This window comes from Vulpes vulpes, chromosome 12 (assembly GCF_048418805.1).
Source record: "Vulpes vulpes isolate BD-2025 chromosome 12, VulVul3, whole genome shotgun sequence".
In the NCBI taxonomy this organism is placed as follows: domain Eukaryota; kingdom Metazoa; phylum Chordata; class Mammalia; order Carnivora; family Canidae; genus Vulpes; species Vulpes vulpes.
This window is the reverse complement of record NC_132791.1, coordinates 154140931-154156177: the sequence shown is the minus strand read 5'-3', so window position 1 is coordinate 154156177 and position 15247 is coordinate 154140931. Positions and strand designations below refer to the sequence as shown.

General features: G+C 40.4%; 1 protein-coding gene across 4 annotated transcripts in view; it reads right to left on the bottom strand.

Moving 5' to 3' along the window:
- The window catches only part of FYB2 (FYN binding protein 2), a 121584-nt gene that overhangs the window by 31770 nt on the left and 74567 nt on the right, over positions 1–15247 (bottom strand). For all 4 annotated transcript variants that reach the window (XM_072730819.1, XM_072730818.1, XM_072730820.1 and 1 more), the window contains 4 exons: positions 14264–14298; positions 11766–11797; positions 8098–8197; positions 5058–5217 (listed from right to left, as the gene is read on the bottom strand). In XM_072730819.1, the coding sequence (XP_072586920.1) occupies positions 5058–5217; positions 8098–8197; positions 11766–11797; positions 14264–14298 (327 nt within the window). The remainder of the gene's footprint in view (positions 1–5057; positions 5218–8097; positions 8198–11765; positions 11798–14263; positions 14299–15247) is intronic.

Here is a 15247-nt window from a genome sequence, read left to right as displayed (position 1 = left end):
CAGTCCCAGCAGTGTAGGAGAGTTCTAGTTGTTCCATAACTTCACTAAGACTTGATATTTTTAGTGGTTTTTATTTTAGCTGTTTGGGTGGGAGTGTAGTGATATCACATTGTAGGTTTCTTTTCTTTTCTTTTTCTTTTTAAGATTTTATCTATTTCATGAGAGACACAGAGAGAGAGGCAGAGACATAGGCAGAGGGAGAAGCAGGCTCCCTGTGGGAAGCCTGATGTGGGACTCGATCCCAAGACCCCGAGATCACCACCTGAGCCAAAGGTAGATGCTTAACCACTGAGCCACCTAGGTGTCTCACATTGTAGATTTCATTTGCATTTCCCAGAAACTTAATGAGGGTGAACAGCTCTTCCATAATGTATTTGCTTTTTGAAAATCTTGAGTGAAGTACCTGTTTAAGTATTTTCTCAAAAAAAAAATATTTTCTCAATTCCTCTAAATTTTTTTCTGATTTCTATTTTATATTTTCTGGATACAGTGATATTTATGGAAGATTTATGTATTCCATATATGAGTCCTTTGTCAAAAATATATATAAATCAAATAACTTCTCTCACTCTGTGCCTTGTCTTTTCACTGTTATCTTTTGATGAATATATCCTAGCCACTCTCTTTTAAAGCTAGTATAAATTACTTGCTACAGTTAAAAACCTTAAAATGTTTTGAGTTACCTTCCCAGAATATATGCTATTAATCCTCAATATTTTTTTCATCTCCCGAGTTAGCTGTGTTGTTTTATTCAGTTGATACTTTCTTGCATCTAAAGTTATGCAAGGGATTATCTTCTTTCTTTCTGAAATATATGCTTTAGAATCTCCGTTAGGAGGTTTTATTTGGTGATTAAAGTCTCTCACTTTGTCTAAAAATATAATTTTTCCTTCATCCCTGACATACATTTTCACTAGTTATACAATTCTGGATAGACATTCAATATCTTTCAGTAGCATTGTGTTCAAGTTGCACACTCTTATTTTTGAGAACTCAGCAATCAGCTTGTTTCTTTCTGGATGACTGGCTTTTTCCTTTGTCTGCTTTTAAGATATTTTAAGATTTTCTCTTATTCTTCAATATTATTCCATTTCTTTAAGATATAACTAGGTGTGAAGTTCTTTTCTTTAGCCTGCTTGAGAACTTTGGGGCTTCTGGATCTACACATTGTTATCTTTCAACAATTCTCAAAAATTATCAGGAATTACCTCTTTATTTTTTCCTCTTTCCCACTCTTTCCATGGTCCTTTTGTAGTTAAGATTTCTTCAATTATCCTTGGGGATTCTTATCCTCTCTTTCCCATCTTTCCTATCATCTCCCGTGTGAAATATATTTTGGATAATTTCTCTAGATTTATCTTCTTGTTCCTTAATTTCTTCACCTGTGTCTAGTTTTTAAAAGATATTTTATTTATCTGTTCATGAGAGACATAGAGAGAGAGGCAGAGACATAGGTAGAGGGAGAAGCAGGCTCCATGCAGGGAAACTGATGGCAGGACTCAATCCTAGGACCCTGGGATCATGACCTGAGCCAAAGGCAGGCACCCAATCACTGAGCCACCCAGGAGTCCTCACCTGTGTCTAATCTGATGTATAATTTATTCGCCACATTTCCATATCAATTTACCAAACTATCTTTTTCAAAAATGTTTATTCCTTATTCATGTTTTTTAATTTTTAAAATATATTAATATATGTTTTCTGTTTAATAATTCTAGTATCTGTAATATCTTGCAGACTGGCCCCTAACATCTGTTCTGCTGGTTTCCAGTCACTGTGACTTGTTTGCTTGTGTGTTTAGTAATTTTTGTCTATGAACTGTTAATTTTTAAAAGTATATGTTGTAGAATTATTTGAAACCTGAAATAGAAGTTGCTTCCATCAAAGAGGATTTTGTTTACTTCAGGCAGTTGTCTGGGAGGGCTACCAAGCTGATACCACATTAGATTACACTGAATTTCTTTTGGACCACACACATAGTAGTGGGACTTTGAACTGCTAATTGGTTTGCATATCAGCTTATGGTAATCTTTTTTTTTTTTCCTTCACCCAGCACCAGGGTCAAAATGGACAAGTCTCCTTGTGCTTACTGGGATTTATGTTTTGTTAATTTTTTTTTCCAACCAAAAGAAGTGATACTTTGACTTCATTCATTTTTTTAAGAGGCCTATTTGCATAGAAGGAGTATAGAAAGACACTCTATTATATTTTTCTCCTCAAAACTTTCAGTTTTCATGCCACTCTCCTTGATTAAGCATTTTGTGCTACTCAAACAAGTACTGCAAAGAACTATTAATGGACTCAGCAACTCCCTTTGTGTTTTAGCAGTATGTACAGATTACTCAGAATAATCCTCTTTGGACTATTTTTTTTCATGGCATAATCCTCAAATCTATAGTGACTCTCATGGACAGTACATAATTACATGAAAATAGCTTTCAGCCCCATATTCGGGGCTCTCCTGTAACTCTTTTATTCACTTCAACTAGTCTTCCTCTCACTTCCGTTTTTTTTCTATGCTCCAAGTTAAGTAAGTCTACCTGTTTCTCAATTTAAGGCATTTTTAAAAAATTTAATGCTATTTCTATGCTTTCTCGTGCATCATTAATATCAGAAAATATCTTTTGCCACCCTTTTTACATTTATTTTTGAAAAAAAATTATCTCAGAATAAACACTTGAGATCTACCCATTTTATAATAAATCTGTAAGTATACAGTACAGTATTTTTAATTATAGGCACAGTCTTATTCATTCTGTATGGACATATCCTTTGAGGTCCTGGCTTTATACAGGAGTCTCCTATTATAAGCTCACTTGGGGCAGGCCCTGGGACATAGCTCCTGTCCTCTGCACATCACATAGTCAAAACAGGAACTCAAGAGATTCAGAGCTCAGTAAAAACCCTTAGGATGGGAGTAGCTCTGACACTCACTTTCCAGGATTCCTGGTTCCTATGAGTATATGGATGATTTCTTTTTATATCAGTTCTGTGATACTTCATTTTCCAAAAATTTACTCTTTACTTTTCTTAGTCATGAGAATTATTCATATTCTCAAATCTACCATAGTCTCACTGATGTTGGATTTATTATTTTATTCCTTTAACAAAGTTTTGTTGGGAGATCTCCAGTGTGCCAGACATGTACCAGGTTGCAGAAATACAGAGAAAAATACCAAATGGTCTTTGATCTCATGGTGCTCATTGTATACCATGGCAGACAAACATGTACCCCATGTATTATGTTAGGCATCCTATAATTTAGAGAAGAAAATAAATGAAGAGAACTAAGTTATTGAGCACATGAACTAAACACTTTATCTGTATTGACTGACAGCCCTGGAAAATAAATAGTATTAACCCCATTTGCACATGAAAATCTGTAAGTTTCCTAAGATTATGGGATTAGTATATAGTGGTCCTGGGTCCCAGAAATGCTTGACCTATATGGAGATGTGGTCACTCAGTTGTTTCAGTGCCATGGAAGCAGAAAGAAGTGAGGAATTGTGGTCTCTGGAGAGCAGTAAAGAGAAGGATGGACTGAGGTAAGGGAGGCCTCAGAAGAAGTGACTTCTGACATAGATTTTATTTATTTGAGAGATCGTGAGAGCCAGAGAGATCATAGAGGGAAATGGAGAGGGAGAAGCTGACTCGCTGCTGAGCAGAGAGCCGGATGCAGAGCTCAATCCTAGGACTGTGGGATCATGATCTGAACTAAAGGCAGATGCTCAACCAACTGAGCCACCCAGGTACCTCCTGAGATAGATCTTAAAGGATGCCTAGGACATCATCAGGTGAGAATTCCAGACAGATCAAGCAAAATTATAGAGGTATTTAAACACTTGACATAGGACATGCAGAATACAGCAAAGTATTCAGGGAATACTTGTGAGGCAAGGATGTGGCCAACTAGCCCAGAGGTGGATTTTAAGGGGCCCTGAATCCATCTTATGACCACTGAGTATTTATTCTTCTCATAACTGTTTTGTAACATGTGAAATGTCAATGGTTTGCTATGGTTTAATGGGTTGGGGTGGATATCTATTTTCTTTGTCTACCTAATATCTACTTTTTCCCCTGATAACAGCCCTTTCCTTTTGCTTTGGAAATCCTTCAATCTGATGTTATGTAGTTTTGGTAGAAGCTACTCTGCCCCCAGTTCCAGGGGTGAGTTTATGACACAGGCTGAGTTCCAGAGCATCATATCCCTCACTCAGAATGACTGGTTCAGAGGTAACATGTAACCCAATCAGACCCAATAAGACTCAGATCTGAGCCTTTTCTCTTAACTACTGAGAAGGTAACAATTTCTAGTTTTCCTCAGGTGTTCCTAAGAGGATAGAGTATAAGCTTGTTACTGCTGGATGCCATCTTGCCTCCAAAAGGGTTGGGTTTGTCTGAAAGTTGATGCCAAGCCAGAGAGGGAAAAGCCAGGAATAGAAGAAATAAAATTGAGTCTTTGTGTTATTACTTGTGTACCTGGATCCAGCCATGGCCAGACTTTCCTTGAAGTGAGACTCCTCTTCCCTTTTTGCTTAACACAATATGATACGATTACCGTTACCTGTAATCAAGAGTCTTGACTAACACGAAGGTAAGTACAACCTAAATAAAGTAAACTAATGATATCATACTATATCATCAGTGTGTCAATTATCTTGGCCTACAAAAATCAACGGAAGCCGGTAGATATACAAAGAAAGGAGTAAATGTTTGTTGAGGATCTACTTGTGACATACTGTCAGATTTGTGCTTCACAAAACCCCTATGAAGTCTAACACATGAATCTCTTTTATAAATGAAGAAATGGAGCTGAAGGGATATGAAGTTATTTCTTACATGGCTAGTAAGTATTAGAGCTTATTTTGAATTCTGGTCTTCTACTTCTAAATCTAGTGTTCTTTCCATGACTGCATGACTGCCTCACACTAGGGCAAGTTTCCTGGTACATAATAAATGTTCAATAAGTATTTATAAAATCAACTAAAATCCTGGACATGCACAACTTTAAAATCATTTGGTGATGGTGAAGAGAACCAGGAAGAAATGCAACTTACAGTGGCCTAGGGAGTGCCTGGCCAGCGTCGGGTCTTGGGGGCAGGCCTTTGTCTGGACAATGTGACTCACAGGGTCCTGCTTTCTGGGCAGCATGTTCATGTTGCCTCTCTGGACTTTCATCACCTGGTTTCTTCCCAGCATCCCTCCACAGGCAGCCTCCTAAACATATTCAACAGGGAGATTGCTGTAGATCTCTGACTTACCTGCTCCATTGGCCACTTACTTGCACTGTTCTTCAATCATTTATTCCTCATGCATAACAATTTATTATGGTACTGAACACAGTCTCCCTAGACTAAGTTTCATGAGGATGCAAACCATATCTTTTGCTCATTTCTGAGTGGCCACAGAACACCCAGCACAGAGGCAGCCCCAAAGGAGGCACCCAGCATATAACCAAGCACTGACTACAGAGCAGGCTTTTCATGTATCTTATCTCACCTAATATCCATGACACCCCATTAGGAAAATATCATTAGTCCACATAATAAGGACTTTAGAAAGGTGAAATAACTGGTCTTCAAATACTCTGGTCTCACAGCTAGTAGTCTACCAGGGTAGGACTTGAACCCCGTGCTCTTGACCACCAAGGGATGCTGTGTTCCTTTTGCCTCACATTTCATCTTTCCTCCTGCCATTCTTCTGTTCCTCCTCATTTCCCCACTGCAGTGTTTGTCAAACACTAATGCTGGGTTCTGGAGTTAGAGAGAAGCCATGGCACAGTGGCCTACACACTGATCTTAGAGACAATACACACAAACATTCAGGTACAATGTGGCAAGTGCTATTTGCAAATGTATTGTTCACTGAGACAGAAACAGAGGAGGGGAGGTCAGTTCTCTTGGCTGGGAGACAGGGTGGAGAGACTTCCACAGTAGGTCTTATTAAAGAGTATTTTGAAATGTAAATAAGAGGGGGATCCCTGGGTGGCACAGCAGTTTAGCGCCTGCCTTTGGCCCAGGGCGCGATCCTGGAGACCCGGGTTCGAATCCCATGTCGGGCTCCCGGTGCATGGAGCCTGCTTCTCCCTCTGTCTATGTCTCTGCCTCTCTCTCTCTCTCTCTGTGTGACTATCATAAAAAAAAAAAAAGAAATGTAAATAAGAGATTGACTGAGGGGGTAAAGGAGTACCGGGAGGACAAATCAGCACGAGCAAAGGCATGGGTATCTGGAGCAATATTAGTGTTCTCAGAAAGGTATGTGAAGGCTGATGCTGAGGAAAGAGTGGAAGAAGCAAGGGAAAAAGATGAGATGAGAAGATATAACAGAATGAGGCTGAGTAATGCATGGTCTTTTGTGCAAGATTCAGTGTGGGCCTCACTGAGCCCCAGGCAGCAATCTGAGCTAGATGTGCATTTCAGAAAGATCTGGATGGATTGCCAGGAATAGACATTGGAAATCAAGAAGAATTACAGGCTTTCTGGCCATTTATCAGATGTCAATGGGAGAGGAGATTACTGTCCTTCCGACTGCAAGCGGGCAGGAGGGTTGACTATGACAATACATCTGAAAGTACTTGGAAAAGCTGAAGTACTTAACAGATATAAAGTATGAGATTTCCTGAGTTCTTGGTGGGATCCGGGCAAACTAAAAGGAGAATATAAGGAGGGGCACTCTTTTAAGTCACATAGCCAAGAGTGAAATTTTTAATGGGGAAAAATGACAGTGATAAGTCAGAGTTTCACATAGGTGCAGTGACTGTCTTCCTTCACTGTGGTACCTAATAAAATGGTACATAGGTTCCCCTTGGGCTGTCCTTGGGAATGCTTTCTAGGGTCAGTTTGAACCACAGGGGATTCTGTAGTTAACTGACTTACCATTTATATCTGACCACAAATCGCACTGCCCAGCTATACCACCTACATTTACCTAACATAGTCCAAGTAACTTTTAACAATTTCCAAAACTCAAATCCACTCCATAAAAGCAGAAATATGTCCCTTCAGTGGTAGCTTGACCTGGCTCTTGTCAAATGGCCAGCATTGATAAAGAACACATCCCCCACTTTTGCTCTTTCATGGTCAGTATCCCTAACCATGGTTCCCTGTTGTTTTTCTCATGCTCCTAATTAACCCCTTTCTGATCTCTGGCCTCATTGCCCACTTTTGTCCTTGCCCTCCCTCTGGACTCAGTATGCAGTGCCGCTTCCCTAACTCTGGTCCTTGTCTTTCATAATTAGCGACTTACTTCTTCCTTGAATTATGCTGCTTCGTGATATTCTATAAACACACAACCTGGTCCAGCCTGGCCTTTGGGCTTACACACCAGTTCAGGCCCATGCCACCAACAAGCTGTTTGACTTACTCAAGCCCTACAGATGGAACTGGAACAACCTGATATTATAAGATAGGCACATCTCAAATAGGTTTTTAGAATATTCTGAGCATTAGTAGCAGTGCTGGTGGTATCAACCATTTAAGCCTCTGACTACTGTTTTGAAAGGGATAGTGTCAATTGGATATGAATACGCACACAGATACAGAATTTACTAGTAAGTCATAATTAACAATGTACTTCATTTTTACAGTATCTTCTGGTTTACAAAGCATTTTCACATACATTACTTCATTTTATCGTCACAAATGAGAATAGAATCAGGGTGGAACTGAGGATGGTAACTGGGTAGGGATTATTTATTTTTCTCTTACAGATGAAATGACTGAGCTCAGAAAGTAAGTCATTCTCCTAACCAGGACCTCTGAGCACATACCTTAAGGAGGCCCTCCCTCCAGGGTAGTTTAATGCAGGGCACGGCACCCAAATGAGTGCCTATGTTTCACCCCCTGAGTGCCTTGCTGAACTCACATTAGTCCCAGCCCTACTCCTAAGGCCTGCTTCATGGCCAGTAAGTAAAAACCCTGAAGCTAGAGCTCAGTGTTACTATCAAGTTCATTTCTTGGATAAAACACCCAACACCCACTGCATCTTCTGACTTTCTCTGGAGAGCTGTATCTCAGCCTCTAAAAAGTCACTCCATGCACTACTCCTATGACATGCCTCAATTGGACTGTTTGGCCTGGAACCCTAGAACACCAATACCTTGAAAAGATGGCTTGAAGGTAGATCCTTCTTTGGTTTTTGAGGTTCCAATCCACATAGTTCTTTTTCCTTCTTTTTATCTTCATCTTCATGTTTAGAGCTTAGATGTGAAGAGACATAAGGGGAAAAGTGAGGGTTAGACCGTTTAGGTCATAGGGTACCACTCAATACCAAATGAAATGAATGGAAAAAATGAATGACATGAATAATCCCCTTTTTCTCCCCAGCTTCTTCTAAGATGAGGATCAGGTCACTCATTAGATAAATTTGCTGAGTTTCTACCTGCCCCAATTAATGCCAGAATGAATCCCTGCTTAAAATCTCCTAGGAACTCCTCATTGCCTGTAGGATAAAACATAAGCTCATTGTGATCTGGCCGCAACCTTTTTTTCCAACCCCATCTCCTTCTGCTCCTTTCCTCCACTTTTGCTCTAGACTCTCACATTCTCCAAACCTACCACCTAGCTCAAGCAACTCCTCTTTTTTGTTTGCTATTTCCCCTTAGAGACATGCCTCCTGCATCTTTTATTGTGGGGAACACAATACCCTTCTCAATTTGTCTGAATTGTCTTACTTCCAAGAATCCTTCCCTGATTCTCCCAGTCATACCTTCTTGCCTGCGGCCCCAATACTTTATCCTTCTATCTTGCATTACAAAGCACTATGGATCTGCCTTCAGTTCCTCCACTTTGCTTTGTAAACTAACAATCAAATTTAAAGAGGCAGAGCTCTGCTATTTCTATATGTATCTCCAGCACTAACACCGTGTAAACTGCAGCAGCAATATAGCACAGTGCCTGGCACAGAGTGGTACTCAGCCAGCCTTCCTTAAGGGGATGAATGATCCCTGTGCACCAGTGTACAGACAGCAGCTGCACTGGAGGGGCAAGGTAGACAGTGTCATGAAAAACCCAAGGACCAACGAAAGAATGCTAAGGAACATCAACACCCAAATGAGAACTTCTGCTTCTGGCATACTGAACTAGATTGACAACCACATTTATGTGGAAGGCAGAAAAAGAAGAGCCCTCAAAGAAACTCAGAAAAGGATGTCATCAAGGGAGGAAAAACACCAGAGATAGTAATGTTCTGAAAGACAATGGAGAGAGCTTTGAGGAGTTTCATTCATTCATCTAATTACTGAGCACCGTGCCCACTGTTAAGGTCATATGCAGTTTCCTGATGATTGGGGGCTGTGAGGGAGCCCACTAAGCATACCTCTTCCCACAAGTCTAAGATTAGCCTTTCTAAAAAATCAAATTTTCTCATTTTATAAATGAAAGGTCACAATGCAAATCTCAATGGTTGCCATGAGAATTGAGATGTGAGTAAAATGCTGAAAGCCTAGTATTGTTCAGAGCACATAGTGGACCCACAATAATTGTTGGTGTCCTTTTCTTCACTGAAGCATTTGCTGTGTTAGAATTACCCAATTCTTAGGTTCTCATTGCACATTGTTGGTATTTCTCCTAAAACATTAGCTGCCTTGTTGATGTATATGCCCTTGGTAATCCATTTTGCCCCTCAGTTCTTGTCTGGTAGTCTCGACATAGCTGGATCTCCATAAATAATTATAAAATTAAATTCAGTATTGTGGGGCACCTGGGTGGCTCAGTGGTTGAGCATCTGCCTCCCATTCAGGTCATAATTCAAGGGTCCTGGGAACAAGTCCCACATCAGGCTCCCCACAGGGAACTTGCTTTTCCCTCTGCCTATATCTCTGCCTCTCTCTCCCTGTGTGTCTCTCATGAATGAATGAATGAATGAATGAATGAATGAATGAATAAATAAATAAATAAATAAATAAATAAATAAATAAATAAATAAATCTTTTTAAAAATTCAATATTGTGACTCCTAGGAATACCATGAGGGAATGGAGTATGTTATTTCTGCTTTGAAACTCTTGTGGCTTCCCCTGACCTATAGTATAAAGTCTAAATCTGTGCTGTCCATGTGTAATTATTGTACATTTGAAATGTATCAGGTCCAAATTGAGCTGTAAGTATAAAAAATATTTGGATCTTGAAGACTTGTTATGAAAAAAGGATTATAAAATACTTCAAGCAATAGTTATTATATGGATTACATGTCAAAATGATAATATTTTGGATGTACTGGGATAAATAAAATGCATTATAATTAATTTTACCTGTTTCTTTTTACTTTTTAACAAATGGCTACTAGAAAAATTTTAAATAACGCCAGTGGTTTGCCTTATAGTCCCATTGGACAGGGCTGGTCTAAATGGTAAATTAGGGAGTGCAGGCCTGGATCCAGTTCTGCATACTCCCCTGGCTTTGTTCCTGCTGCTCCCAAGGCATGAACAAAGGAGTTTGTGGAGTTCTAGACAAACCTCAGTGTTGAACACTATGTCTTTGCTCAAACTTTTACTTGTGCCTGGAACATACATTCTGACATTTTCACCTGGCCAATTCCTACAGGTCTTTCTAGACTGAACTCAGTTGTCAACTCTTCAAGAAATCATGCACAGAGCCTCATCTCTGCTTCTATAACTGTTTAGCAGTGATTATATTATATTTTAACTTTTTACTTATATGGTCATTTGCCCCTCCATATAGCCTCTTATCCCCAACCATTCTGGCTTCCATGCCCATCTTGAACCAAGGGCAGAGAATATATTCTCTCCATTTATGTGCCTTAGAATCTAGTAGCAACTGAACAGAGTAAAAACTCAAAAAGCATTGAATTAATCATTTGATATGTGCCTACCAATTGCTCAGCACCATGCTAGAGGGTAATTATAGGGAACATAAATAGAGGCAGGCCAGGACTCAAGGAGAGAAATGAAACAGGCTTCCCCCATGATCCAATGCTTGTATTTTTAGCCTTAGCAAGGGAGCTTTGATACTTGCTTCTCCATACCTCACCAACCATGATTACTCTAATGCATTAGAAATAACCCCAGGGAAAGAATGGTAGACACAGACTCTGAAAAGCCGGGTAAGAGCATGGCCCTTACCAAGGCCCTGCACTGGACCCAGAAGTATGAGAGGCATCAGGAATACCAAGAACAAGAAAACACAGGTCCTCCTCACAAGGAGCTCACAGACAAGGTGGCAAAAGGGGGAGGAGAATAAGGAGGAACTGGCATGTTAGCAAACAAATGACACACGATGATGTTAGTGCAAACTGTGTACCTTACAGAAAAGGGACTGGATACTTCTCTTTGAAGGAGGGGAATTAGGAAGGCTTCAGGTGGGGATGTTTGATGGTCAGTAGGTGTTCGCCAGATAATTCAGTTGGGTGAATTAATGAATTAAGGGAGCAAAGGCACAGAAACTTGGAACAACATGGTACATTTTGGAAACTAAGTTCTTTGGGAATCACATGATATATGCCTATTTGTGTGATTCCCACAGTCCAGGAGTCCCTGGGGCTAGTGGCCAGGTCCCCATCACTGCTACTGCCCCAGTGATTAGAAAGAGGCTGGCACATGTTGGAGACTCAGTAAGTGTTTGCTGATGAGTGTGATGTGGGCTATAACAAGGCAGGACACCTGAGTACTTTCTCTGTAGCAGGTACCTTATGAGGTGCTGGGGAGGCTGACCTGAGTCAGTTTCTGCAAGCATAGCTGGCCCATTGAGAAAAACAAGCATTCAGGGGGTCAGTGGTTAGATCGACGCTTTATTTGAAGATAAAACTCACCTAAATTCTGGGTGGAGACCACTCTTCCACGGCTGAAAGGAAAGATGGAAATGGTCATTTTCATAAACCAATCCAAACCATGCCTTTGTTGTGTGATTACAGATCATTAGAGACTTAACCAAAAGACAAAGCAGGTGAGGTCTCAGGACAGAGCAAAGTGGACACGACAACAGAAAATTCTAGGAACCCTGGCCAGTGGAGCTGAAGTCAGTGTGAAAGGAAAACAAGAATTCCCAAAGTTATAGTACATGCCAGAGGCAATGTATAAACTGACTTAAAAGAATTGTCCTCCACATGTTTTTCCAGGAATGCATCTGTAGAATGAAAGCTTTCCAATCATTTGGGAAAATATGTGCTTGTGATATTGGAGTAATGTTTCTGTGGGCAGAAGGGGTAACACAAGTGTATCAGTCATGCTAGGAAATCTCCTTTTCTGGTCATACACCCTCTGATCTGCAATCAGCTCTCATATGATCTAGATTTGGCACTGTTAAGATTATGTCCCAGTGACCACAACATGGCTCATTTATTCAGTCTTCATATAGATCTGATTCATTCATTATTTTGAATCTAGATAAAAATGCTGAAGAAAACAGAAAATAGCTAAGCCTTGAAAACGCTGCCACCAAGACAGTCTATTAGCTCATTTGCCCTCCTTTGAGGAAAGCCCTGCCAGCTTTCATTTAGGGACTACTGGTTTTTATTTTCCATATAATTCTAAGAAACTGGTGGCAGTTGGGGTAGAATGATAAGTCAGATGGACCTCTACTATATTATTTACAGGTTTAACCTCCCTGAGCCTCCAGTTCTCACCTGTAAAATGGAAGCAGTGATACTAGCTCACTGGGGAACACTGAGGATTAAGTGCTCCCACTTTTGTACAAGTGATGCTCTTCCATGTGAAAGACTCCCTGCTAGACACAAAGATGTTGACAAAGAAATAATAACTGTCGGAGAACAGACAGCAGTGACTACAGACTTGTGGGGCCTTGGTGGAAAAACTAGCTCCTAACACCTAACAAAGGGCTAAGAGCATCACATAAAGAAGAGCATGAACTGTACCCACTCAGTCTGTTATGTTCCAGAGGATTCCATGTCATCAAGACAGGGTAAGACCCAGACAGGAATACTGAGATGAATGCAATAGACATCTGAAAATTATGATATAAACGTTAAAAATATGGGGTTCCTGGGTGGCGCAGTCAGCTAAGTGTCTGACTCTTGGTTTCAGCTCAAGTTGTGATCTCAGGGTCCTGGGATTGAGTGCTGTGTTTGGGTTCTGCACTCAGCAGGGAGTCTGCTTAAGACTCTCTCTCCTTCTGCCCTTACCACTGCCATCTCTCTCTCTCTCTAATAAATAAATCTTAGAAAAAAAGTTAAAAATACGTTCATGCTTTTTTTCTCTTGAATCGGATAAACTCTAGTTATTTACAGAGTTCACTTGTGCAGAAAGGTTTATTATTTGGAGATGTTGCCAGATAATTGAACCATTTTAATGGAATGTTTCTACTCTCATTAATAAGAATAATCATTTATAGCTTTCAAGCTAGAAAATGTATCCAGAAATGAATGGGCCTTTCCAATAGGGGTAAGAAAACAAGCAGGAAGATGAAAGATCTTGACTAAGTGAACCTCGGGAGAGAAGACTGAACCTTAATTGACCCATTACAACATGAGGTAAGCACCTACTGTGTGCCAGGTGCTGTACTAGGAGCTTACCTACTTTGAGTTCTCTCAGCAATTCAGTGAAACAGGTGTAAACTCCCTTATTTATTAAGCATCTACTATAGCAGATGTGGTAACCACAGGGCATATACTTCCTGCCCTTGTGAAGAATACACCATTCTACAGAAGACACAACTGGAGCTCCGAGAGGTAAAATGTTGGAAGAGATGCGGGCATTTACTGTCAAACTGTCTACCTGAATTTACCTTACTCTCGTTCCCACAATGACCTCAGATGTGGGCAACTTCTATTATCTCTATTTTACAGGTGAAGAAATGGAGGTTCAAGATCACACAGGCAGGAACTGGGATTGAGGCCAGCAGGGACTCTGTTTGGGCCCTAATCAAGTCACTCCAAAGTGGCACCTAGCACTGTGCCCACCAGGAGCCAGAAAATGTGCCTTCAGAGGGCTGGTCATTCTTATGAAAGCGCAGAATATACAAATTTGGCTTGTGTCACAGCACTCCTGTCTCTGAAGGGACCGTTATTAAAGGCTAGTTGATGCTGGCCGCCATAGATAAGGGGCCGGGAATGGATTAGGACCAGCTTCTCCCTCCCCCCACACCACCTCTTCTATCTCTGTTATTACAGGCTACAGAGTCTTAGCAGCTGGAGTCTTGGAAAAGCCTCAGGAATAGGGGGTGGGGGGTTTGGGGGGAGTAGGAACCAAAAACAAAGAAAGACCTTTCTCTTTGCTCGTAAAAGAAACTACTTTACAGTCAATTCTGTATACCTGCTATAGTTATAAAGTTGGTAAAAAAAGGAAACAGTACCTTTTGAGGTTCTTCAATTTCAACTTCATAAGTTGCTAAAATAAATATGAAAAAGAATCATATCAAAGACAGTTTATTCACCCGTTTCTTACAGCACCCAGGATTCAAGCAATTATGAAGGGCTGCATAATTCAGTTTTCTCAACCTTCAGAACATGGATCTATGTGGGGCTTTGTGTGTGTGGTTTGGGGAATTCTCGGGTCACTGATCCTGGCTTTCATCTCTCTGGGGATTTCTAGGATGGAATGTATGGTCAGTGAAAACACGTGAATAATCTGTTTCCTGTCTCGGTAAATAGATAGATACTCCATGCTTAAGAGACGGCATTGAAACTCAGTGGTTGCAATCCTAAGGGGAACTTGGAAGAAAAAGGAAGGGAAAAAAATTCCCCCTCCAAAAAGAGCCTAGATCCCACTTCAACAAAATGAACTCCATTTTAGGCTTGTAAGTGTTTTTCTCCGTGACTGTTTTTTTTTTTTTTCCCCTAGTACAGCTTGAAAAGAGGAGACTGGCCACCCACAAAGGTTTGAATTCCTTTTGATTTTTTTTCTGATAGTTCTGTGGATTTTATTGAATGAGATGATGCCAACCTTAATTATTAACAAACACAAGAAGTAGCAAGAATGTGAGTTCAGAGCTCAGTCCTACCACTTCCTACCTGTGGGATTACAGACAAATTACTTCATTTTCTTGAGACTTGATTTGCTCATTTGAGAAATGCAGTCAATTAGTACCTGCTTTACACAGTTAACGGGGAGATTAAAGGAGATGATGTAAGAAATGGGACATATCTAGCAGAGCACCAGATGTTGTATAGAAAGTGATTTTTTTTTAAAATAAAATTGCTTATTTGATTTTTCTTTGCTGAAATGTCATCTAGGGGCATGTGGGTGGCTCAGCGGTTGAGCGCCTGCCTTAGACTCAGGGCATGATCCCGGGGTCCTGGATTGAGTCCCACATGGGGCTCCTGCCTCTCTCTCTCTC